The sequence below is a fragment of the Oncorhynchus clarkii genome, chromosome 6 (genome assembly GCF_045791955.1).
Source record: "Oncorhynchus clarkii lewisi isolate Uvic-CL-2024 chromosome 6, UVic_Ocla_1.0, whole genome shotgun sequence".
Classification (NCBI taxonomy): domain Eukaryota; kingdom Metazoa; phylum Chordata; class Actinopteri; order Salmoniformes; family Salmonidae; genus Oncorhynchus; species Oncorhynchus clarkii.
Window position 1 is genome coordinate 81,563,047 of NC_092152.1, and position 26,398 is coordinate 81,589,444.

Sequence of the window (26,398 nt, forward strand, 5' to 3'; positions counted from 1 at the left end):
TGAGGCTGATGCTAAGGGAAAGTTGGTGGTAAGCGAGGCAGTCTTTTTTCACTCTCATTGACATTTCAACTCCGCGGCGGATACGAATGTAATCTGGACCCATAACTTTATCTTGATTTGTTCCAGTGACAATTTGGAGGGTGAAGGAGCGAGTGCTGGTATCAGCAGGATATCGGTCAGAGGTCTGCGCCCTCTACAACCTACATCAGGTGAGTTTCACCGCATCAGGTGATTTATACATCTCACATTTCAATCGGATTCCTTATCACCCTACTGCATGTTTTGAGTGCTTTGCACATCGGAGTTCTTTCTTCGCTTTGGATTGTCAAAATATATAAAAGGATTCCGTTGGCTATGCTGTGTATTCTATCTATACTGTGCGCACCCGAGATGGTAACATCAGTGGTCTGCTTTTTTGTTGTTGCCAAAGCTTACAAACTTTAGAATGCATCTGATGTTTATGAAGGTGTTTGATGGATCCGTGTGGCTATACAGAAGGCTGAGTTTAACGTGGATAATCTCAGTGTTACTGGAGGTAGTGTAAACACTGTTGTGCATGGTCTTTTGATGGGTCATGCGACTGTGCTTTTGCTAGTATCGTAGCGCAGGAGTTGATGACTCGGGTAGCGTGTAATTAGCGATCTTCACTGAGGTAGAAAGTAAGACGCGCTTACACAAGTCTTGTTATAAGCTTTAACGCGCACGGAGCTGGACATCGATATTGACATTTTATATTACTTACACTGCGATTGACGCGTTGTAATTCCAACAGTTTAGTAGGAGTGATATAAACCATCCAAATGATAATTGTGCATATTTCTTAAATGACCAAATAGCCTAACAAACCTACACACATTTTAGCCTGATTATCACGAGACTACGTTATATAATTATCATGAGTCTACGTTATCACGAGTCTATAGTCTACGTTATATGCTTACTTTTAGCTCAAGTAAGTTATTTGAAAGTTACCCAATTTAAATGGAAACTTTTGAAGAATAATTAAGGAAAATAAAACGATAATGTAGCTTTAAAATTGTTCACCGTTGTTTGAAAATGAGGTAGCCTAAGCTTTAGATCGTTAACTGAATTTTTTTTTTTTCAAAATATCAGACATGTTCTCGTCTTCAACCGAAGTTATAGGCTTGCTCCTGTGCATTTTATAACATGCAATTACAGTGTGTTCCACGGTCCATTTCGTTCGAGCTGGTCGTTAATAAGTGGAGTACCGAGCCCTGCGCACCAAGGTCAACCTGCTCGTGTTAGTTGTTATTTATTGGTGACCGCGTTTCTCCAGCTGCCAGGCCGCGGAGGAGCGCTGTGACACCATCACCTCCGAGTAGACCGTCTTCTGCCAGGAGAGGGCTTCACAGTCCATCCACACTCCAGCCTTCTAGCGTCCTCGCGCCACATTCCCTGCCAGACGTCAACCAATGAGCTAAAATAGACAACTGAGATTACGAATTCAATTGTAGGACTTTTTACTTAAATGCCTCACTCAGTGAAAGTTTGTTATCAAAATTGAAGTGATGAGTTCAAGTCTATAGCTAACTTTACGCAGAGAAAGCCATTGTAATGTTGAGTACAAAGCATATTAGGCCTACGGCTGGTATTTTCACTAACACAATAATTTCCAAGTCGCTAAAAGAAGTTAGCATATTATATTAATAGAGCAAAACCAATTTTGAATCAAAGTTTATTGGTCCAATACGCAGATGTTATCGCGGGTCCAGCGAAATGCTTATAAAATGCTTTTTACGCACACATATATAGGCATACTGTATGTCGTGTTGACATCATTTCCCTTGCAGCCCAGAGCCTATAATGTCCAATTCAGTTCCCTCAGCTTGTAAGATAATTGTTTTGGGATGAGAGCAAACCATCATTCAACAACAAACTTTAGGTTGATCCTAAAATGTATTGTACGTATTTGTTTGCAGAATTCAGCTGGTTAGTGTGACGTGCGAAGAGGTAGAGTTATGCCCTGACAGTAAAAGACAGCTGCATTCCCGACGGCACGAGCTCCACGGCACAATATGTCACAAAAAGTAAATTTCTGAATATCTTTGAGCCATGCAGAAACCCGAATTAGCCTGGAGTTAATAAAATGGTTGTTGGTTTAAAACAGAATGGTGTGTAGGCCAAATACATTTGTTAACTTGCAAAATATATTTTATAATGAATTATACGTTTTAAAATCTTATTTGGTGGAGTGTCTTCGAAGACATTTCGTTTTGTCGTATTTTCTATGAAATAAAACATACAACGATGTTAAATAATCTTAAAACAAATAATAAAAATAATTATTATAACAACACCACATTATTATAGATAGGCTAAGTATGTTATAACAATATATAGCTTAGTCTAAATAATGTTATCTCCAATAATATTGGAGTAATTCAGTGCAAATGTTAATGCCAATGTAGGCTATATTTGAATGTCATTAGGCAGTAACTATAAAATAATTAATATATTAATTAATATCCCTATTATTATATTTTTCTAATCAAATGTATTTTAACCACCAAGGATAGTTATTAACCTTCGAAAAAATATGAAACAATTGGCAAATGCATTCATTTTCCATTTATTCTACGCTCATGCAATTTTGTCTGCTTGGCCCAGACTTTGTACTGTAATGGGCCTACAGAAGGAAGGGTCAGTGTCCTGCAAAATCACAGAGAATGTGGAGTCGCTGAATGATGACAGCTCCCTCCCTCTCATGGAAGAGTCGTCCGACTGCCTGCTCTACAATTAGAGAATTGTTGAGATGATAAAGCTCTCTCTGTCGGTCCCAATGGCTCAACGGTCCCCATGTCCCTCAAATCTGGAATCTGGATAAATCAATGGAGGCCAGCGCGCCCCTCTCGGCTTTGTTGATGTTTTCTAATAGACCTCCTTCTCTCGCTCGCTCTCTCTCGCATGACGTCAGCAGTGTTCACCCCTCCTCCCTCCTATGATTTTTTTTCTCCAAAGTTTTTAGAGGGGCCTCAAAGACCACTTTGCCTCAGGGGAAAATAGCGACAAGATTAGGATTTCTTTTCAGGTCCTTTGGCATTGCTGCTAATCCGAATTGGGCTAATTGCTAGTCTGTATACAGTTACTCGTTTTACTACATTTTCACACTTACCCTGAAGAAGCTTCCCCTTAAACAGATAAATATATATATTTGCACTTCAACGAGCATGATCGTTCAAAAGGAATTATTATTTATTGCTATATTTGATCCGGAACTTTAAGTGAGTCAAGAAAAACTTAACGTTTCGTGAGTAGAAGAATGGAAACAACGCATATAGCACTCGGAGCGGATTTACTTTCCCAAATAAATCAATAATCTATTGGACGTATAGGCTATTGTCTGCAGAGAAAACAACTCGACACACTCATCAGGGATTCTGTCTTTCACTAAAGCGGGTTAGTAGTGAATTTTCGTCAGCTGCAGACTGCTTACAAGGGGATGGCTATTAAATTAGAATTACAATGTGGTGTGGTTACATATAAATGTCACTACTAGCAGAGGCCTATATTTTGCCTGTAAATTAGCATACATTTGATGTTATTCACTTTTTAAGTTAGATTAACCGAAGCATATTTAAATTCATATACCAACATAATTCATAGTCGGTTAAAACATTATTTGTTATGGTTCGTTGAAAAACAAACATTAGGCTACACTTTCAACAACACGAATCACGATTGTGTGTGCAGGATTTTGCAAAGGTGCATTCATTAAATCAAAAATAAATATTGTAATTAAATAGGCTTAACAATGTTGTCATGCATTTAGGTTATAAGTGTTTGCACTGGCACAATGTGTGCGCCTGCTGTAAGTACAACATTTCCATTATATTCTGAAAGTATCAGGTGCAAAGTTTGGCGAATCTGGCGAATGTGGTGAATGTGGAGAATTTGACCAATATAGTTGATTTGTTTTGCATTGTGCACAGTTCTTGCAACAACGATTTATGTAAACATGTGTGCGTGCTGGCATGTCATGCACGTGGCTGTAGTATAAAACTGTTCTGTTCACCTTTCTGGCTGCACAATCACTTTTAGGTTTATCATAAACTGCCAATTCCTCTATTATCAGAATAAAGTTTCCCTGAACAAGATACTCATTAGACCATCAGGACTAATCTCCATGTACAAACAGACAAACACAAACACACGACCCCAAAACAAAGTCAAACACTAGAAACAAAAAAAATAATCTAGTCGAATAGGCCACCAGCTTCAGTGACTAAACACAGTGGAGGAGAAATGGGACAAAATGGTGGGTTAGTTTACAGCTTGTTTGGGGAGAAAGTTCTGGCCGAAGTGTTGTTCTTGTTCCTCACCGCAGGACTCTGGGTGACAGTTTGTGCTGGTCCTCGCGGCTCATTATCTCGCGCGCCCACTGAGGGCCCCATTCAGCCCCCCCCCCCCCCCCCCCTCTTCAGGCAGCGTCGTTTGTCTCCTCATTGAACCCGTAGTTAGGAATGTGATGGTTGTCAGGGAGCCTTCTTTCACCTCCGAGGTAGTTTATTGATGAGCTCTGACTTTTTCACGTCAAAGGAAGTCAAGTGTAGGCCTCCCTCCATTACTTCATTTCATGCTCTGCACTCTCCAAATAAGAGCCCCATCCCATCCCCCTCTCCTCCTCCGTCTCTCCATCTCCCCCTTTTTTGTACCCCAATTTTGCTTTGGGTTGGCTCCACACATCCAAACAGCTCGCATCCCCTCCTCCACCGGCCCTGGTCCTTTGGAATAAGCGACGGGGACTCCCAGCACTGAGACTGGTGCTTCGCAAGCTACGAGTGTAAGCTTCAATACGGGCTCGGAGGGGGTTGCTTTCGGATGCGCTGAGGTGTGTCGTAATGGCCGATAATTAAACCGGCGCAGTTAGGGAGCGTGTGGTCATTGCTGACCAATCATTTGCTTCATTTTATTTACGCGTGTTATTTGCCGCCAGGAGTGACGTCGCCTTACCTTGCAAATGCGTCCATAACAAGCAGCAGAGCTTGCCTAAAAGCAGGGGCCCTTTACGCATGGCGGGGAACCGTGTGTGTGTCTGTGTGTTTACAATGTCCATGACAGGCTGAGCAGTCAGTGAAGGTGATACCAAACAGTCAACAAAGGCACGTGGGGAAAGTTTGCGTTTGTTTTCAGCGAGTAGGCGACATTAGTGGTAATTTACAAGTGTACTTAATACACAAAGTAAACAGTTTCCCCTTTAAAAGCCACAGCTGTCAATGGGGAGCCCTCCTCAGCTCATTTGTCATTAGTAGTGGCCCTGCTCACCAAGGGCCAACTCACTATGCACTCCAGGGAGACACTTCACAACCATTGCAAACAGCCATGCAGAGCTGTTGACAGAAACTCAGAAACTATTTGTTTTCATGCAGACTCAAAGTAAATATGAAGTTTGTTCCAAAATTGCATTGGAACAATTAATACGTAAAATAATAGAGGCTGCACGATAGCAATACGCCTAAAACAGAAGAAAACATTTATCTGTAGGCAAATTTCCCACAGAAAGAGGCATAGCCTGCGATCGACAACGCAAGAACGATTTGAAATCAGCTCCGTGGAAAGAATGATCCATTCATGGAGCTGACTGCTTCAAAATGCGTCCACATCCTCCGTTTTCCCAGCGTCGTGCCCTCGGGTTTAGCTGTAAAACATGCCTGAGATTCCCACCACCACGGAACCAACTCGGCCTCTGCTGAGACCCACCAGGCCTTTGCTTTCTATCCAATGGGGATCTCCGAGGCAATCCAGTTTCTTTGCATAGTAGGGCAGGCAATATTCAGATAGCGAGGGAAAGAGAGAGAGCGAGAGAAAGAGAGAGAAAGAGGGGTATTTGCATGTGTCCCTGCTGATTAGTGGGTTGGGGAGACGGGTCTCTTCTCTCTCGCTCGGCCCCATTTCCCGCTTTGGTGGAGGGGGAAGTGTTTCGGTAGGGTACGATGATGACAGAGGTCGAGGCAACGCACAGAGCACAGCAGACCAGAAACACATACAGTAAAACACTTGTACCATCACCAATCAGCATAGGTGTGTTCTCTCTTAGCCTCCAACCCCCTCTTCTTCTCCCATTCTTTCCCTCCCTCCCCTTCTCCCTCTCTCCTTCTCTGCCCCACTCTCTCATTCGCTATCTCGCTCACTCACACGAGCGCACATTCTCGCTCACTCCCCGGTCCTGACATCTGAGTTCACTGTCAATCTCTGTCTCTTTCGCAGGGATATCCCTTCCGTCTCCGCTGAAGATCACTGGAAAACTATTGTTTCCTCTTACTGAAAAACTACCCCAATAAGACTGCCCTGCATTTGTTCTCGTTCTGTGGCACGGAGAACTATTTGACAAGGACTTTTGACAGCGGCGCAGGATGCCTCAAAAAGGTGAGAGTGGATATCTTCCCAGTAAAAATGTGTCTGTGCATTTCAACCCAGTCTGCAACCCTGCAAACATATATAACTTAAAATAGGTTAGATGAAATGCAGAACAATCAATCATTGAAAACGAATATATTATTATTATTGCGCAATATGCATCTCCCAGGCTGCAGACTAGTATCGCTACTAGGTTGGAGTTTGTGTAGCAAGTGTAACCCCTCCTAGGCTGCTTATATTGCACTCCTACTCTGGAGTTGTAGAGTGCGATTTGAAGCGGCATTCGGGCTGGCTTTCCTGTTTATTTTATGTGCTCTTTAATGATCGGTTGTGTTGGTGTTTACGGATAGCTTAATGCTTATTTATGACAGCAAAGAGTAAAAAGTCACGTTAGGCCGAGACAGTGATCATCGTGGAGAATGGGGAGCAATGACCCGTTGAGGAATGGTGTCAGTTTGATTCATAGACAGCGGAGTCACCCAAGCGCCTTCTCTGAAATGCTCAAAGTACACGGTGGGCCTATTTATTTTTCCTCTTGTTTGCGTATTTAAGCGCGCCTGCAAGTTACTAAAATCTTTCAAAACGTCTTAGAATACAATAAAACAAAGAATTCATACTAAAAGGCTAAATACATAGCCTATTATAATATTGTCATATTTATGTTTTTATCAACATAGAAAGTATATATGCACAACTCAAACATTTTTAAGATAGCGTCACGTTCACTGATTCTAAATAAATACAACTGTCAAACGAAAGTAGCTGAAAGTTAGGCCTACATTTCATTAATAGCCTGATCATAAATGTTATGGTTTAATTTGTGTCGTTAAATTAACATAGACCTACTTCCCCTTACAAAAACGGGCTAATAACCCAGTATTACATTAAAGATAACACTAAGACGCTTAGTGCATGTAAATGCATAGTGCTCACAACTTCCTACCGAGCTATTGTTTGAGATCGTAATGTATTTCTGCATGTGAATGTTGTGAACTCGGGATCCAGCAGCCTGAATAAGCATGTTTAATTAAGACGATTGTTGTTGATTGTTGTTACGGATTAGGTACTACTAAAGGAAAATAAATTCAGATTAGACCCTTGTTAACCTCAGCAACAACCACAGAGTTTTCGACACTAAGTAAATGATTAACTAGGCCGATGGTGTCTATACAGACATGCGGGACACTGCTGGGACACTGCTGAATCGCAGTTCTCTAAATATTTAGCAGAAATATTGTTTTCAAGGCAGAGAGGAATTGAGGATTATTTTACCATTCGCCACTTCCGGGGCTGTTGTGTGTATTGTTGAGAGATTTATTTTGCATTGGTGGTTTTGTACTTTTGCGCAATTAAAATATTGTAATGAATGTGGAGGAATCTAAATGAATGAGTTGAGTGAAAAATAAAATGCATTGTTTTCAAGAGTTGTGTTTAACCACTTTTGGTGTTTTCAGACAGCCTACTTCTAAGAACAGGACTAACGTCCTGAAAAAATATCGGATACATTTCCTCAACAAAATTATTCCTCCGTTTGCAACACAACAATTGTTACTGTTAACAGTGTTCTGATAAATTGCAAAATGGCATTGGAAACACGTTGTTTTTGCAATAGGCTACTTTCTCCAGAAAGTAGGTACTTGTAAGTCTCTCTTCTCAAGCCAATTCATGTTTCCAAATCCTAGGTTCGGGTGCAGTACACACATGCCCACAACAGGGTTGTTTTTGCGTAAAGAGACTAAATTAAACTTCAGACTATTCCTTCACCGGCCCCCTTTTTAACCGTCCATTTGAATAGGTTCTTTATTGCGTTTGTCTTTTCTGATTGAGCTCCCCACTGAGCTGTTGTATCTTTTTACAACCGTCACCAGCTACACCATTACCTCCAGATATTTAGAACAAGAAATTACTTTTCCGTTTCCCAAAACGTAACAAACAAATCCCACATTGGGCTACGGGGACCCGAGGTCGCGGTCATCCGCTGTGCCAGTGAGAAGGTGTTGTGTGTATGGTCCCGGAGGGGGCGGATGCCTTCGGTTCTTTGTATTCTGGAGTTGTTGGTACGTTTAGTGGGAAGATGTGTTGCTAGTTCTGGAGGCCGAGTTGTGCGGACCCGGGTTTGGGTATGGTGGTAGAAAGGGGTGCATTGTTGGGACTCCGGCAGGCTTTGTATGCCGGCCTCTACCCCCTCCTGGTTGGTACTTTTGCAGAGCATTGAGGCGAGGTAGACAGCGTGTGTCACTGTACACATTGGGCGATAGGGTCTAGATTTTTATATAACTAGAAACACCCTCTGTGGCCGTTGCTTTATGTTTAGGCCTGTTTATAAGCCATCAAGTAGAACAAAAAAAAACATGTCAAGGAATCAGAAACAGGTGATCAATAAACCATGCACGTGCCAACGAATAGCAACCATCGCAACTCGACGTAATTGATTTATTTTACCGTCTTCAATTAGGCCTATTAAAGTGCCAGTTTCTTCGAACTTCAGGCTGCCCAAAATAAATACATACAGAAATACAGAAATACAAATGCTCTCATATGAATAACACGCCAAATCGACAGTAGCCTATTTATTAATTACAATTCTAATTCAATAATCATTTTTATTAGGCTTTACTTGTCAAATGTAACACACAGTCTTCGCTGTACTATTAGTACTAGGGCTGTACTATTAGTACTAGGGCTGTACTATTAGTACTAGGGCCGTACTATTAGTACTAGGGCTGTACTATTAGTACTAGGGCTGTACTATTAGTACTAGGGCTGTACTAATATACTGTTTTGCTTTGTCCTAGGGAGACATTAAGATTGGCTAAATTGTTTTAAGCCGAGAGTCAACTCTTTTTCCAGGCAAGTTTAATGCTAAAATATATATGCAATGGGGATGTGCCAATTCACATGGATTATGGCTATGTGGAATTTATAATTACAGAGCAACATTAACATTGGATTGCACCAAAGTATCCGCCCTAATTGCCTTGGAATTCGAAGTAACTAAAAGGGAAAAAATACGAAATATATATATTTTTTAAAAGAGAGAACATTTGTGAATTGTAATTCTTAACTTTGAATAGCCATTACATTGTAATTATGTTGATACTAACATTGTTATCATTGTTATTTCCTTATGACGCATAGAATACCACAGCCAAGCCACGTGGGAGTCTGGCGTAGCCTCGATGATGCAGAACAGTAAGTGGATTTGCATATTTTTGTTTTTACACTTTGATACTAACCGCAAGTGGAGATATGAACGCATGCAGCCACAACTACCCTTCTGTCTTTATGGTCCCCTTAACATAACTTTCCCTTAACATACTCCTTAGCATATTAGCTTTATTTTATTATTTTTTTCCACAGCTTATGATTTGTTTTTAGTTTCAATATTTAAAATTGTGTGTCGCTCTTGATGTTGTTAATTTAGCCATGTCCTTGTATATATATGTAATGCATGTTATATGGCCCCTTCCAGACCGCAGAGTTACTGAACATTGACAGTTAAGAGTCTAATTATATATCCTCCATTCATCTCCACAGATTGTTTTAGTTTTCTGCTATGTGCGAGAGAGAAAGAGAGAGAGGGGGAGAGAGGGGGAGAGGGGAGAGAGCGAGAGAGTAGAGGGGGTTGGGTTGAAGGGGGAGATTTTTCTTTCCGCTTGAGTTGGTATTAAATAATTGCACAGCCGTCTGCATTAGCTTTAGAGCTGACTGCCAGGCTGCGTTCACTATTAGCTGGGGCGGAGAATGGGAAGGGAAAGAAGGACATGCGTGAAAAAGGACGAATATTGATTGTCTAATGTAGACTAGTCTCCTCATGAACAGAGCCGGAGTTAGAATGGAGATTCCTTCATTACAATAACAACAGAGTAGAACTGTACATATTGGCCTAAACTCACGGCAAAAAAAACAACAACATGATAAAACATGATATTGTCTTGCATGGGCGCCATGAAGGAACATTGACTGTGTGTTGGCCTATATTGCTTTCTAGTCTGTAGTGTGTTATTACTTGTCTGGATTGTTTATCATAATGGTCCATATGAGTTGCTGACTGGCGAAATGAACTAAACCATAAAGGATGAAAAGTAACGTTATTTTCTCTCTTGTCTTGCTGCTGGACTAGAGGTCTATGACATCTGTGATGAAGGTGTGTGAAATGAATTCCTCTGCTATTCTCTTCACCTTGATCACGTGCCTGCGCTGTAACACCTGCCCATATAGTCACATTTTAACCTGTCTGAATTCAATGTACCTATAGCTAGATCACGTGTAGAGCATATTGTTACCTTGTTGTAGGCCTAGGTTATATTTGCAATGCAAGTAGGGAATGTGATATTGTTCCCTATAAGGGAAGATGACAACATACAGAACAAAAGGCTTGAATGTAGGTCAGATTAAGTAGGACAATTGATACAGGAATATTTCATTGAAGACTATTTATTTTGTATCACAGTTTTTTAAACGTCTAAATACATAGAATATCATTTTGAACAACATGGGAAGCCCATTATGCGTCATAGAGGCCATCTTGGCATTACCCAGTGCTCTATGCGCTGACAAATGGCTTAATCACAGATGATGTTTGCTTGCCAGTTCTCCTTTATTGAGATTATGTTTTAAACGAGGCGTCGTTAAAGCTATGTACAGCCCCCTCTGCTCCTGCTTTGCCCCAAATTGATGTTAATGGGATGCTCCCCTGGCTTGGCTTGTGATTTCTGGTGCGAATGGCCAAGGAGATATCATTGGGCCCGGCTCTATGTGTTGTTTAAAGGTCGCCGCGGCCTCGGTGGCTTTTGTGCTAACAACTCCTGGGTGTATATGGAGGGGAGCGTCCAAATTGACACCATATGTTTTCCTATTAGTCGACTAGTAACAGAATACAAGGCGCATAATCAGCGCCAGCGGGCGAGATCGACGCTGCTCGCCGTGGGGAATTGGGCACATGATTAAGATTTAACCTTTGGAGAGCTGAAATGGCATGTGATATCCTTATCTGACGGCTTTATCGATCCTGTGGATGTATATGATGGTTATAAATGTGTTGAGGTGACGGTGCAACCATGTGAACCCACAGCGAACCGCTGTTTGGCGCGGGTAGGCCAATTTGAGAGTAAGACGTCTATTAATTCCACTTAATCCTGGAATTACCAAAGAGCCAGAGGGATGATAATGGATTTGCTATTAATCGGGTCCACGTTGGATAAGGATCATTGCACATAGTAGCCTAAGAGCAGTGTTTAATTATGTTAAACAGATGTATTTTCACTCAAAACATGGCTTTTAATTGGCACAAAACGTGCGTAATGCGTATTGTTCCCATTTATAGCGCACATACAACGTATTCCCAAGCAGATCGCCCACTGATTGCACACAACAGGATTGTAGTGGCTGGGAGGATTTGTTGCCAAATACAAACAAGAGAAAAAAACCGAGATGTCAGATTTAATATGTTGAGAATCCAAGCGCGCCCTCGTTGTTGTGCCCGCGCGTCGCCCCTGGTCACCTTAAAACGAAGCTTCCCTCGAAGGGTAAACGAGTAGCGTCCAATTTTGTCTGAGTGATATCCAAATCCAGACAGAAAGGGTCGTTTTATCGTGCTACTATTTGTCGTGACGATGCGTTTTTCAAAAGCAGAGCTGTGTCATAAAGTGACATGCCTGCCACAAGTGCTCCAACTGATCTTTTCAATTAGCCTTCCCATGCATGATCCGAGGCGACTTCCGCCTATTTCCAGAAATTAAGCTCAAACTTGACGTGCAGCTAGCTTTATTTTAAAGACAAATGTCAGCCAGCCTCATCACATTCCCCCCTCTTCTATATCTGGAGCTTATTTATTGCTAAGGAGCCTCTGCTCCCGGAGTCAATGTAGCAGGCGGCAGCGCAAGAGAAGGCAGCGGAGATCTGGAGCACAGTAAGGCACTCCGGGGAGGCATCCGTCCCACTTGGCTTCAGGTTTGCTGGCTCTTTCCATGCTTTAATCAACCTCCTTATCGACTACAACCCGCCTCTTAATTAAGTGTTTTAAAAATACTTATATTTCGATAACATTTATTGAGGTTTGTTATATTTGAGGCTACCTAAATGGTTGGTGTTTTGGTGTGCTTGTGTTGAAGGTACATTGGTGTGTTTGTGTTGAGGGTACATTGGTATGCTTGTGCGTAACAACACATTGGAATAGCGGTGAGGAGGATTGGGGGATTTAATTTCGAAGTTTGGGGATTTGAAGACGCTGAATTTGGGGTTGGCTTGCTCACTTGGCGAAATAATGCTGGACAACTCGCGTATGACTGAATTCACCAATGGATAGCCGATTTCACCTTTAAATTGCTGATTTCACCTTTCAATAGCTGTTTTAATCTCAGTTGGATGGGGATGTTTTGGTCCAGATCATTGGATGCTGTTGACACTTGCCGTGCATGTGTTGATTCAAGGCTATTGCATTACAGTGACTATTGTCTAGAGTGCTGATAACAATAGAACAATAAATAACTATTAGATATTCATTTTGGTGATAATTGTACTATTAGACTATCTGCATTTCCTGTTTCATTCTAAGTGTAGCGTTTTGTTCACGATTAATGCCTCCCCTCAACGTTATTGTTTCACCTTTGCTCTGAAAGCTAACCATCTGAAAGGAAAAGCATTACCTGACTCACTGCTATTTTGTTATATAACATATTGTTTGTGATCATAACCTTGTTGTTACATTGCAACCGTAGCCTATAATTGGGCTCCCCTTTGTCTCTGTTCAGGTCACAGCGGTGTGAACCAGCTGGGCGGTGTGTTTGTTAACGGTAGACCGCTACCGGACACCACCAGGCAGAAAATCGTCGAACTTGCTCATAGTGGCGCGCGGCCGTGCGACATCTCCAGGATTCTGCAGGTGACCAGGGCATTCTTTCTGTCTGGTGCAGGAAACCCTAGCTTTCAGTGTTTTTTATTTAATTTTTTGAAGCTACCACAAAATAAAACATAACAATGGGATTTAGTTTTCCTTACTGTAGCCTTTTTATTAATTTAAAAACGTTTTTGGATAATTGTTGGCTGTAAGAAGGCCAGACAAACGCCTAATTGCTTCTCATTATAATCTATATCCTATTCAGATAACATTAAGGGTAACATATCGTAAGTAGGCCACCACTTTCCCCCCTAAGAATAGTTGCATTTTAGAAAGTGCACACTGTTATCCTATACCATTTAAGGCATATTTTTTTGTTTATAGACCCATGATGACTCAAAAGTCCAAGTGCTGGAAAATGAAAACGTAAGCTTATCATTGTTTGACGTAATCTTCAAAATTTCGCAACTAGTCTTAAATAATGTATGTGAATTGTGTCTATTGTTTTCTATCCAGGTGTCCAACGGGTGCGTGAGTAAGATCCTTGGCAGATACTATGAGACTGGCTCCATAAGACCGAGAGCGATCGGAGGCAGCAAGCCGAGGGTAGCCACTCCAGAGGTGGTGGGGAAGATAGCGCAGTACAAGAGGGAGTGCCCGTCTATTTTCGCCTGGGAGATCCGCGACAGACTGTTGTCGGAGGGGGTCTGCACCAACGACAATATACCCAGTGTAAGTGCAGTGAGTGTAAGTTATGAGCATGATTTTTTTTACCCCCTGAAATGATTTCTCAGAGACGGAAAGCATGCATGATTATCAGCCAACCATTTAGTCATGAGATCATGACTGCGTTACATGTGAAAGACATGCATTACGTATTTCCAACAAATGGTTAGCATGAGTTAAACTTGTAGAGACATTCATACATTTCATTATTTATATTTGATTCGTAATTAGCTAATTTTGCACCACATAGGACCTACATGTAAAATACAATTGTATTATAACAGGCATATTTTCAATGTTTGGCTAGTTATTAAAATGTATTTTCTCAAATATTATTTGGAAATGCTCTGTTTACATCTTTACTTCCAGCTCACTTGTCAGGATGTGACGTATGTGTGCGCGTGCGTGCATGTGTAAATGTGTGCACCATATACATTAATAAGGTTTGCACGCTCACAGTGCTCGCATGCCTACACACAATACCGGCGGTGGCGCGCATTTTTCAATCATGGCAGGCGCTAATCAAACCGTTCCGTTTTGTTTGTCTTTCAGGTGTCATCGATAAACAGAGTCCTCCGCAACCTGGCTAGCGAGAAGCAACAGATGGGCGCAGATGGCATGTATGACAAGCTGAGAATGCTCAACGGTCAGACAGGAACTTGGGGGACACGGCCCGGCTGGTACCCCGGAACTTCAGTGCCAGGGCAGCCCAACCAAGGTGAACCTCAGTCACTAATAATTTGACAATGGAAGAAACCTATAGATATAATTACATTTGCGCTATTCGTGAAATCATATCATTATCTCACCATTATCCGAATGTAGGCCAATAGATTAATCCATTATTTGTCAATGCATTCCGTTTGACTTTTGGAAGAAGGAGTATTAGGGTTTTTATAAACCAAATTGTTGAAATGACCTAAGGGTCCATGTAAACATTAATATCACACGCGTTTTTATTGTCATAAGAACAATGGATGTAATGCTATATTGTAAATGTTAGGCCTATACCCTGGCCCACAGTATATCTTCGCTTCTTTCATACATGACTAAACGGTCACTTTACGCATGGGTTCTGGCTAGACGAGTATGACGTAACTGATTAGCGAGTAGTGTAACTTTGTAGGTAAACCTTAAGCTAAGTCACAATTACAAATATGTTACGTAATAAACATCTTAAATTATTATTATTTGTATTTAACATTTATTTAACTAGACAACTCAGTGAAGAACACATTCTTATTTACAGTGATGGCCTACACCGGCCAAACCCGTACGGCGCTGTGCCAATTGTGTGCTGCCCTATGGGACTCCCAAACACGTCCGGTTGTGATACATCCTGGATTCGAACCAGGCTGTCTGTAGTGACGCCTCTCACACTGAGATGCAGTACCTTAGACCGCTGCGCCACTCGGGGGCCCAAGCCATAGTTTTCAGTGGGTTTTGGGCATTTGCTTATAACAATCAATCATTTAGTATGATTGGATGTCGTTTATGATTGGTCAGCATATCAAGCAGGTATTGTCAACATGTTTTGATGCCTTTGGTGGACAAAATTCCCAATGAATCATTGAGTAGTCGATTAGTGAACGGCCAATTAATCAGCAGTCTCAATGCCCACACTGTCTCCGGTGGGGATATGCGTGACAGAGGCCTGGCCTTTCAGCGGAGGTGTCCGTCCAACAATCCGCATTTCCCTCCTCTCCTGGCAGGGAAAAAAAGCCTGAGGATCCGTGTGCGGGATATCAGTACAAAGGAATGTTTTCCTTCACACGCAAGGATTGGTTATGGGAACGGGCCTGCTATGTGTAATTGCTCATTAGAGAGAGCTTCGTCTCTCGTTATGGTGACATGCAGGAGTGTCTAGTTGAGGGAGACTGATGGAGAAATGTTCCACAGGAGACCACTGGACACGGGATGACAGGCGGAGCGGTTAGCCATGAAAACATGAACGTTACAAAGATAAATGTTTATGTTGTAGTTATTTTTTTGTGCTCTAATAGACTATTGTGAAATACAGAGCCTAAAAGAAAATAAAGTCATTGCACCTGCTTAGGGCTGGATATGAGAAACAGTGTTATAATTCGATAAGCATCAAGATATGTTTCTGCACAGAATTTAATTTGCTTTGAACATAAAGGCCTTTTGATTTAGTCTTATGTGGACCTAAAGATTATTTTTTCATGTTTATTTTATTTGTATTTTTTTAAATAATGTATAATAAACTATTGGCTTACTTCCAGAACTAGACATAGTTATTCACTATGTTTACACTCTGTTTGATTTAATGTCATTATTGATACTAATAATAGTAGGCTATTAATAATAACAATATCAATATATCATTAATATATATATACTTAATAACATTAATATATAATAACAATATTATTAATAATAATAACAATAGGCCTAATAATAATAATACATTTTTATAAGTATTTTAATGCAATATTTTTAGGCCCTTATTGCAATATTGCTTTTCAGTTTCTTCGATTGAAAATGAAATGACAGAGGCATTTACATCAAATTTAATTGGTAATTGTTTCCAGGAGTTCATTTCAGGAGGCCCATAAGGTCTAAACCATACGGAAAGGGTAGGTCTCTGAGGAGAACGAAATATGGTCCCTGTCAAACAACAGCTACGCAACAGTGGCTAAAATAATGGTTACAAGGAGTGTGACAGGGCTTGAACGGAGACAACTCTATCTAGAGAGGCGGAATAAAACTCTGTGGCAATTAATTATTTTTTTATCTTTCTCTCATTTCGTTCTGATATGATACTAAATCCCGTCTGTAGAATTTAGACCACTCACTTTCTCTTTCAGTTTAATCGGTTTCTTAAGTATTTTTGATCCAGTCTCTGTTGGCTAAAAGGTGCCGTTATCTATTTCGGCTGTTTCTCCGTGCCACTGCCCGAGACACAGGGATACCAAAGAATGAGTTTATTTCCCAGCGCTTTTTTAAAAGAAAACAAATCCCAAACCTAGCGTCAGTGGGTCTGGCGGAGGGATAAATAGGCCGCACATTCACTCCTTTTTGTGGATTATCCTTCGAGAAGAAAGACAAAGCGCTGAGTGGACGGAAACAGGCTGTATGAAGAAAAAAGTGAATTTATTTCAAAACGATTAAGATATTTTAAAAATAAACATTTTAATAGTCATAATCCTATTAACACATTAATGTTAACCGAAAACAAATTCAGGCAATTATCATTATGTGCTATAATTTAGCGCATGCTAGATGTCTGTGGTAGTATGTCTAATTCATGGGCTATTTAGTCTAGGCTACCACAATGTTATTGTCCTAAACCTAAAATATGACAGGTGCCTTATGGTGAATTTGCTTACATAACATGCAATGTCATGGTCATTTTGTGCGTATTTAAACTGTTGTTATGCAAATAATATTACAACAAATGTTTTATGGAATCTCCCAGGGGGAAACTATCCTGGGTACCGGTCTGTTTTGGTAACATTCCACTCCTTGTACTCCGTGTCGTATGCCAAATATGTTTAGCGTGGCTGGAGTGGAAAGAGTGGAATGATAGCTACAAAGACTGGTACCCAGGCTAGTGGAAACATTCGATCCTATACATTTGTTTAAATAGGCCTATGGATATGTTAGAGAAGAGTAGCCTGTCGTGACTCCAGTGTAAGTACTGTGTCATGTCCGAGACTACCCAAGCTGGTAAACTCAGAACATTTGCTGTATGCAGGTGCACCTCACGAAACGACTGGTCAAACAGCGTCACACACATAAAAACCGACATTCTCAAAAAGCAGCCCTTAATTGCTTAATTTCATATTATCTTCTCGAAGGGATAATGATGTGCAAAACCAAGACAGGCATTAGTCAATATGCCTGTCCCTAGAACAGAAGCCCATATAGGCCTACCACGGACAACCAGGAGCCTATTCAGCTTGTACAGGGGGTTGCATGCTCTCTCCTCACTCATTTGTTTCCAATTTAAGATATCAAATTTGACTGGCGTTTAGCTGTCCGGGGGACGTGATTAATGATGCTAGTGGATAAGGGTTAACACACTGAACTCAAAGCTCTGTTGACCGGGATCCTCGTGCGCACAATAGTTCACCAAAGCACAGAGAGAATCCTTTTGTCACCTCGTCCGATTGAGCTGCTCCATTTTCCTCTGGTGATATTCTGCCCACGAAGAGTTCGCTGTAGCCAGCCCTCGCTGTGTGCACAGAGTTTAATGGTTTCCCTTACCCCGAACGGCATTGTTTCATTGTGAAAAGCACCTCCTTCTATTCAAGTATTGGTTATCACCTCAATGGCTATACGAAAGCCCATATGGGGACGGCCATTGAGGCATCGCAACGCTCCTAAAAGGGGGAGAGAGTTTGGGCCTGAAAGGAGTTCGCCACATCTAGTCACATTTCTCTTAACCCTTTGAGCACATGTGCCATTGTTGAGAGGTGATAAAGGATCTAAGTTCACGCAGCATTGCTGAGCAATGGTCTTTTTCCCACAATATTTTACAAATAACTAGTCGGTCTTTTATGGCTATTGATGTCTCTGAAAACAAGCAGAGATCAATATGTTAGCTAGATCATTCATTCGTCATCATTCAATGTCCATCCTCAGTCGGTGTTATGCCAACTAGGCCTACAATGACAGCTTTTCGTTATTCTTCTAACAGGTTGCTTTTAACGGGAACATACATAAGTATAATAGAACTATATAAATGTATTCCCTATGGGCTATTGCGAGGATGACATGTTATTTTTCGCAGTTTACTTTCAGAACTATAAAATTAAATAAACAATATATTAACGCATGCTTTTTGGAGATGTAGTAGGCAGGCCAATTCATATTTGTTTATTGATTTATTTACAGATGGCTGCCAGCCACAGGACGGTGCAGGAGAGAACACCAACTCCATCAGTTCGAATGGGGAGGATTCTGACGAGACGCAGATGCGACTCCAACTAAAGAGGAAACTACAGAGAAACCGCACGTCGTTCACCCAAGAGCAGATTGAAGCACTGGAAAAAGGTGAATTTTAATTTACAAGAAATTCATATTTTAATGTAACGTCTAATTGAACGAATAGCAACATTCACCCCAGTAGCTTACACATAATTCAATTACAACAATATGTTTCATAGCCTATACTAAAGATACGTTTTCATATCGTATTCCAGAATTTGAAAGGACTCATTATCCTGACGTTTTCGCGAGGGAAAGACTGGCAGCGAAAATAGATCTGCCTGAAGCAAGAATACAGGTGAGCGGACACCTTTTGAAATATGCATTGCACTGCATTCCATTAACATTTTGCTGCTTGGTTCTGAAAAAGACACAAGAATCCATGAAGAGCCTACTTACGCGACTAATGTATGATTGACGTACTGTGCAGGTGTGGTTCTCAAACAGAAGAGCGAAGTGGAGGCGGGAGGAGAAGCTCCGGAACCAGCGTCGTCAGGCCAGCAACTCCTCCAGTCACATCCCCATCAGCAGCAGCTTCAGCACCAGCGTCTACCAGCCCATGCCTCAGCCCACCACCCCGGGTAAGCACGACACTCATATAACATTCCATCCATCCACAGTGGGACACTTGTCAACATTAGGAATATTTCAGTAGGTCCACCACTCATTTCAATGCCAGACAACTTAATTAAAGACTAAAATAGGTATAAGGGATATTTTTCTTTGATATAAAGTTGAGTTGAATAATAACTCATAATCTGCTTCAAATGACAGTTGATGAAATAATTTTTGCTGATTTAGGCTACTTTCAATGGTTCATTGGTTAATCATGCATGTAAGCAATGAAAAACAAAATCCCCTGAGCTACCTGTCAAGGAGGGCGTGGCTTTACTCACACTATGCTCCCTATCTGCCATCACTGAATGTATGAACTAAAACAGATTTGAACCAAACATTTCTCCCCTTCTTCCTCAGTGTCCTTCACATCTGGGTCTATGTTGGGCAGACCTGACACGGCCCTAACCAACACGTACAGCGCCCTGCCTCCCATGCCCAGCTTCACCATGGCCAACAACCTGCCTATGCAAGTAAGTCCACAGCCAGGTACTAACTAACCCTGACCCTGTTCTGTCTTCGTTAACTGTGTCAACAGATGTCTAGGTTGTGTTCTCGTCTCAAATGTGCAAATAGTACAGTTACAATTGTATTTCAAAAGCCAAATACCATTATCGCCAAGCTAGTTGTAGTCAACCTTCGTAGGTACAATGATTATGTTCTCTTCTAATCCTAAAAACAGGTTGAAGAGAAATCAAACTGTAGTCATAAACATTTCTAAATGCCTAAAGGAATATAATAGCCTGCATCCCTAGCTGGGCATTGCTGTAAGGACTGACTGACTGCTGAGCTGAAGAGGGTATATAGTTGGCTAAGCTAATATATAAACGTTATTCTCTCCCTATCTATAGCCCAGCCAGACCTATTCCTGCATGCTGCCTACCAGTCCGTCTGTGAATGGGCGGAGCTACGACACATATACGCCCCCTCATATGCAGGCACATATGAACAGCCAATCAATGACCACTTCTGGTACCACCTCAACAGGTAGGCAGAAAGTCCATTGTTTCCGAAACACGTTTGGCCATTAGCGAAAATGAACAAATCACGTTTAGTCTCTTACCTAACTAACCATCTGCCACCAAACCTTTAAAGAGGGGAGGCTGCATAGCCATACACACATTCTCTTTCTTAATTCATGCTCTACATTTCCCCATAATCCGCCATTTTCTTTTTTCTCTTTGATCAGACTACAGACACATACTGTACCTCTACGTTACGCACCATCTCCTGACATTCTAATCTTAGTGCATGAACGCACCCCATTCCATTCCAGCTCAACGTCATAATGTCATTTAAACCACTCTAGACGGAGGTTTTAGTTCCAACCCATTACGTTGCTGTGGAGGGCCATATATACTGGTCATTGTCATGAAGGGTTAATGGACCATTGACACATTTCCTCTAAGCTAAATCACTAATTCATTTGATTCATTTTCTGTTGTACTCTCTGCGAGGCCTAAATCAATCTAGCTAACTTATTACTGATGTCCTGAAGTGTTAAACAATGTGATTCATAAAGCTACTGTTCTGTGTGCTTAACTTCTTATCGCTGAATACTCAAAGGCTTAGTCCTCTGTGCTTAAAGGCCCAGTGCAGTCAAACATGTGATTTACTGTGTTTTATATATATATTTACACACTATGTTGGTATAATACTGTGAAATTGGGAAAATTATGACAATGTCCTTTTCGTGTAAAAACTGTTTGATTAGACCGCCTGAAATTCCAACCTGTTTTTGTGGGATGGAGTTTTGTCCTGCCTGGTGACATCACCTGGTGACATCACCAGGCAGTAAATGGGTTAATAAACCAAAAAGAAAGACAGTTCCTAACCTCTTTCCCAGACAGTCCTAGAAACATTCTTGCTTGAGAAATTTCTATTTTTGTTTCTTTTTGAACACTGTAATTGAAAACAACCACCGTAAATGACTTCACTGTTACACAGAAAAGTATTTGATATTGAGATAAAAATGACTGAATTATACCTTTAAGCTTTCAAATGACCTATCCTCTATGGCTGTGGGCTCTGTGCTAAAGCATTCATCAACTCGGATGCATGCTATGTGCTACGGCACTTACCTCTCAATGTCCTATTTTGCGTAATGGTTAGTCTCTCAACATGATGGTAATTTCTCAGGCTAAAGAAATGTTGAACTCAAGCTCTCCTTACCAAACACAGTACAGTACAGAGACACTGGGCCATTTGGACTGAACTCAAGCTCTCCTTACCAAACACAGTACAGTACAGAGACACTGGGCCGTTTGGACTGATATGTGTCTCTCTTCCCTCTCTCCTCAGGACTCATCTCTCCTGGAGTGTCTGTCCCTGTCCAAGTCCCAGGCGGCGAGCCTGACATGTCTCAGTACTGGTCAAGACTACAATAGAGAGAAGAGCTACTTCTCCCTGTAACTGTTCACCCACCGCCCTCCGCTGGGAGCTCACACACACATGGAGAGAAGTGGAGGAGAGAGAGAGACTCTGGGAGTGCCCTAGGACTACAGGGTGTGGTTGTTTCCACTGGGACCGTGTGTTGTTCTGTAGTCTTGGCACATATGAGGACTGGGGAGAACAACGATGGGAAGAGGGGGGAGAAGACAAAACGTGGACCTCTGTAAAGTGCCCGGTGTTTAACATTTTCATGGAACAAAAACTTTTTTTTCTCACTTTTCAAGTAATTGTTTCTTTTTTTCTGTCTGTCTCTTGTGTTTGTATATGGCCGTGTGTATGTTATGATGAAAAACCCAGATCAAGTACTGATAGATGGACTGCTAGAAAACCATGTTGGTCTTGTGTTTGTTTTTGAGGTAAAGGAGAACCCAAGAGATTTCTGCCATGACTATTTTTTTATCTGCTTACATCGAGACTTTCTACCAGACTTTGCACGGTCTGTGGACTCATGCGAAACTGTTGCATATCACCCGAGAGGAGAGCTGTGGGGAATAGACTCAGTGTGTTTATTAAACCTATTTATTGGTCATACTCCTTCAAAATGGACGTCAGCAGAGGAGGACCTCCAGTCAATCCACCCACCTCAGCCTTGGGTCTTTGACTCCTGCAATATCACACAAACTGTATAGGCCTGGATATTTCACTGTGGTCACAGACGACCACATTATCACAGGAATTGTACAGACAACCACCATTAACAGTTTGCAAGGACAGTGGGACATTCAAGACTTGTTCATGGACTTCTGCTGTGGTGGATGGATTGATTCTAGGTTCAAGACTTGTTCATGGACTTCTGCTGTGGTGGATGGATTGATTCTAGGTTCAAGACTTGTTCATGGACTTCTGCTGTGGTGGATGGATTGATTAACGGTCCAAGTGAAGAGCTATAGATGCAGAGGAGCTGTGGAGTAAAACAGTTGAATCGCTAAATGGTAGACTGTCTTCGATATAATCCAATTTGTTCATGTCAAATTGTAAGTATGTCTTCCCTAGAAATCAAAAGATTTCTACAATAAAAGTACATTTACATTTTTATCCCCCCAAGAATATTCTATAAATGTTTTCTACACATTTTCATGCATCATAAAAATAGATTTCTTTAGGTCAGGTACAATTAGTCTCTTAGGTATAGTTGTATTATAGTGTCCTATTGTCAAATCATTTTGTGCAACTAGAAAGATTTCATTCCTATAATTATGATTAAACATGCTTGACAAAGTTTGAAACATAAGTGTTTGGCAGTTGTTTACAAGTACATATCAGATTTAATCATTGTTGATTGTAAAACAGACCAAAGCCTTTGTATTTCATCTATTACACAATGTTTTTTTGTTGTTGAAGATATTAGTCTTGTGTTGCATCATTTTGTAAACATTTGATGTTCTATTACAGTGACCTAGAGTATGTTAGACTGCGGACTAATCCAGCAGTCCTTATTTATAATTGAAGACCATGGGTGACTGTGGACTAATCGAGCAGTCCTTATTTATAATTGAAGACCATGGGTGACTGTGGACTAATCGAGCAGTCCTTATTTATAATTGAAGACCATGGGTGACTGTGGACTAATCGAGCAGTCCTTATTTATAATTGAAGACCATGGGTGACTGCGGACTAATCGAGCAGTCCTTATTTATAATTGAAGACCATGGGTGACTGCGGACTAATCGAGCAGTCCTTATTTATAATTGAAGACCATGGGTGACTGCGGACTAATCGAGCAGTCCTTATTTATAATTGAAGACCATGGGTGACTGCGGACTAATCGAGCAGTCCTTATTTATAATTGAAGACCATGGGTGACTGTGGACTAAACGAGCAGTCCTTATTTATAATTGAAGACCATGGGGGACTGCGGACTAATCGAGCAGTCCTTATTTATAATTGAAGACCATGGGTGACTGCGGACTAATCGAGCAGTCCTTATTTATAATTGAAGACCATGGGTGACTGCGGACTAATCGAGCAGTCCTTATTTATAATTGAAGACCATGGGTGACTGCGGACTAATCGAGCAGTCCTTATTTATAATTGAAGACCATGGGTGACTGCGGACTAATCGAGCAGTCCTTATTTATAATTGAAGACCATGGGTGACTGCGGACTAATCGAGCAGTCCTTATTTATAATTGAAGACCATGGGTGACTGCGGACTAATCGAGCAGTCCTTATTTATAATTGAAGACCATGGGTGACTGTGGACTAATCGAGCAGTCCTTATTTATAATTGAAGACCATGGGTGACTGTGGACTAAACGAGCAGTCCTTATTTATAATTGAAGACCATGGGGGACTGCGGACTAATCGAGCATTCCTTATTTATAATTGAAGACCATGGGTGACTGCGGACTAATCGAGCAGTCCTTATTTATAATTGAAGACCATGGGTGACTGCGGACTAATCGAGCAGTCCTTATTTATAATTGAAGACCATGGGTGACTGTGGACTAATCGAGCAGTCCTTATTTATAATTGAAGACCATGGGTGACTGTGGACTAATCGAGCAGTCCTTATTTATAATTGAAGACCATGGGTGACTGTGGACTAATCGAGCAGTCCTTATTTATAATTGAAGACCATGGGTGACTGTGGACTAATCGAGCAGTCCTTATTTATAATTGAAGACCATGGGTGACTGTGGACTAATCGAGCAGTCCTTATTTATAATTGAAGACCATGGGTGACTGTGGACTAATCGAGCAGTCCTTATTTATAATTGAAGACCATGGGTGACTGTGGACTAAACGAGCAGTCCTTATTTATAATTGAAGACCATGGGGGACTGCGGACTAATCGAGCATTCCTTATTTATAATTGAAGACCATGGGTGACTGCGGACTAATCGAGCAGTCCTTATTTATAATTGAAGACCATGGGTGACTGCGGACTAATCGAGCAGTCCTTATTTATAATTGAAGACCATGGGTGACTGTGGACTAATCGAGCAGTCCTTATTTATAATTGAAGACCATGGGTGACTGTGGACTAATCGAGCAGTCCTTATTTATAATTGAAGACCATGGGTGACTGTGGACTAATCGAGCAGTCCTTATTTATAATTGAAGACCATGGGTGACTGTGGACTAATCGAGCAGTCCTTATTTATAATTGAAGACCATGGGTGACTGTGGACTAATCGAGCAGTCCTTATTTATAATTGAAGACGTGTGGTGTTTTCTAGCGTCGTCTGTCATGCTTTTTTGAGTTCTGCGTTGTTTTTCAAATATGTGTACATAGAACGTGGACACGTATACAGGGTCTACGTCTGAGAAATGCTTTTGAGATGAAACGTCTAAACTGTCTCTTAAATATTTCAATTTAATTTTATTTAAAATGGAGCTTTCTAAATGTATTTTGTGAAAACTATAAAAAAAACAATTTTGTACAGTAAATTTAGTGAAAGCTTTTTTCGTGTTATTAGTTCTTTAGCCAACATCAAAACGATGCACCAGGTGAGAATAGCTACACAACATATTACCACAGCCCATTTTGAATGGTACAAAGCGTATTTGTTGTACCACTCAACTACAAATGAGTTGATAGAGAATTTCCATACAAACAAACCAAAGTGGGGCCAGTTCCAACCTGATATGTCTTCCAAACAGCCCAGCCCTATCCTATGTGATGCATGGCCCTCACCGGCTACACACAGACCACACAGTTTAACAACACGCTACAATGGAAAAGGTCACTCAATTCAACAACACAGTTTTGATAGAGTTGCAACAATGGTAGGGAAAAGGAGGGATACAGAGAGGAGGAGAGGGAGAGAGGGAGGAAAACTAGGAATACTCAGAGTGAGGCAGAGGAGAGATTGTGTGGCAGAATGAGTTATTTTGCTTCACTTGCTGCCACAGCAGGGGGTTGTGTGTGTCTGTGTGTTGAGAGGGAATAGCTGGAGGGGGAGGGGGACCTGGAGAGAGCTAGGTCAGGTATCACCTGGGAGTTATTGTTGGGTTGTGTTTGCTCTAACACTAACAGGACATGCAGGTGCTCTATTTGTCGCAGGAAATTAAACTTGTGTATTCAAGTTTTAAAAGGCTTTTCAAGTTTGTAATTTCCACTGTAAAAAGTCAGACTTCATGTTCCCTTATTTAAAATGTATCAACCCCCTACAACAATGTCCATTAATTATAATCCACATAATAATTCACATTTCCTGTTGCTGCAGGATTATTCGCCTGCTGTGAGAAACTGTTAAAGAAAATAAAACTGTTTTTATTGTCACATACACTCTAGGTGTAGGTGCAGTGAAATGTGTTGTTTTACACGGTCACCCATAGTTGTATGGTGCCCTTGGAGCAAATTAGGATTAAGTGCCTTGCTCAAGGGCACATTGACAGATTTTTCACCTTGTCGGCTCGGGTATTCGAACTAACAACCTTTCGGTTACTGGCCTATCGCTCTAACCGCTAGGCTACCTGCTGCAGATCTGTACA

General features: G+C 41.2%; 1 protein-coding gene across 11 annotated transcripts; it reads left to right on the top strand.

The window, feature by feature from the left end:
• The first annotated feature begins 79 nt into the window (after window positions 1-79).
• Window positions 80-23,500, top strand: LOC139411713 (paired box protein Pax-6). 11 transcript variants are annotated; one of them, XM_071158382.1, is made up of 15 exons: window positions 80-209; window positions 6,226-6,384; window positions 9,171-9,225; window positions 9,514-9,567; window positions 10,499-10,522; window positions 13,128-13,258; window positions 13,598-13,639; window positions 13,730-13,960; window positions 14,492-14,657; window positions 18,800-18,958; window positions 19,108-19,190; window positions 19,323-19,473; window positions 19,868-19,980; window positions 20,359-20,494; window positions 21,809-23,497. In XM_071158382.1, exons 4-15 carry the CDS (start codon window positions 9,555-9,557, stop codon window positions 21,892-21,894), a joined length of 1,335 nt encoding a protein of 444 aa, XP_071014483.1. In that variant the 5' UTR covers window positions 80-209; window positions 6,226-6,384; window positions 9,171-9,225; window positions 9,514-9,554; the 3' UTR covers window positions 21,895-23,497. The 11 variants fall into 11 exon arrangements, with proteins under 11 accessions (XP_071014483.1, XP_071014477.1, XP_071014485.1 ...); XM_071158376.1 differs by lacking the exon at window positions 9,171-9,225; XM_071158384.1 differs by lacking the exon at window positions 10,499-10,522 and having other exon boundaries at window positions 21,809-23,496.
• Window positions 23,501-26,398: the final 2,898 nt, after the last annotated feature.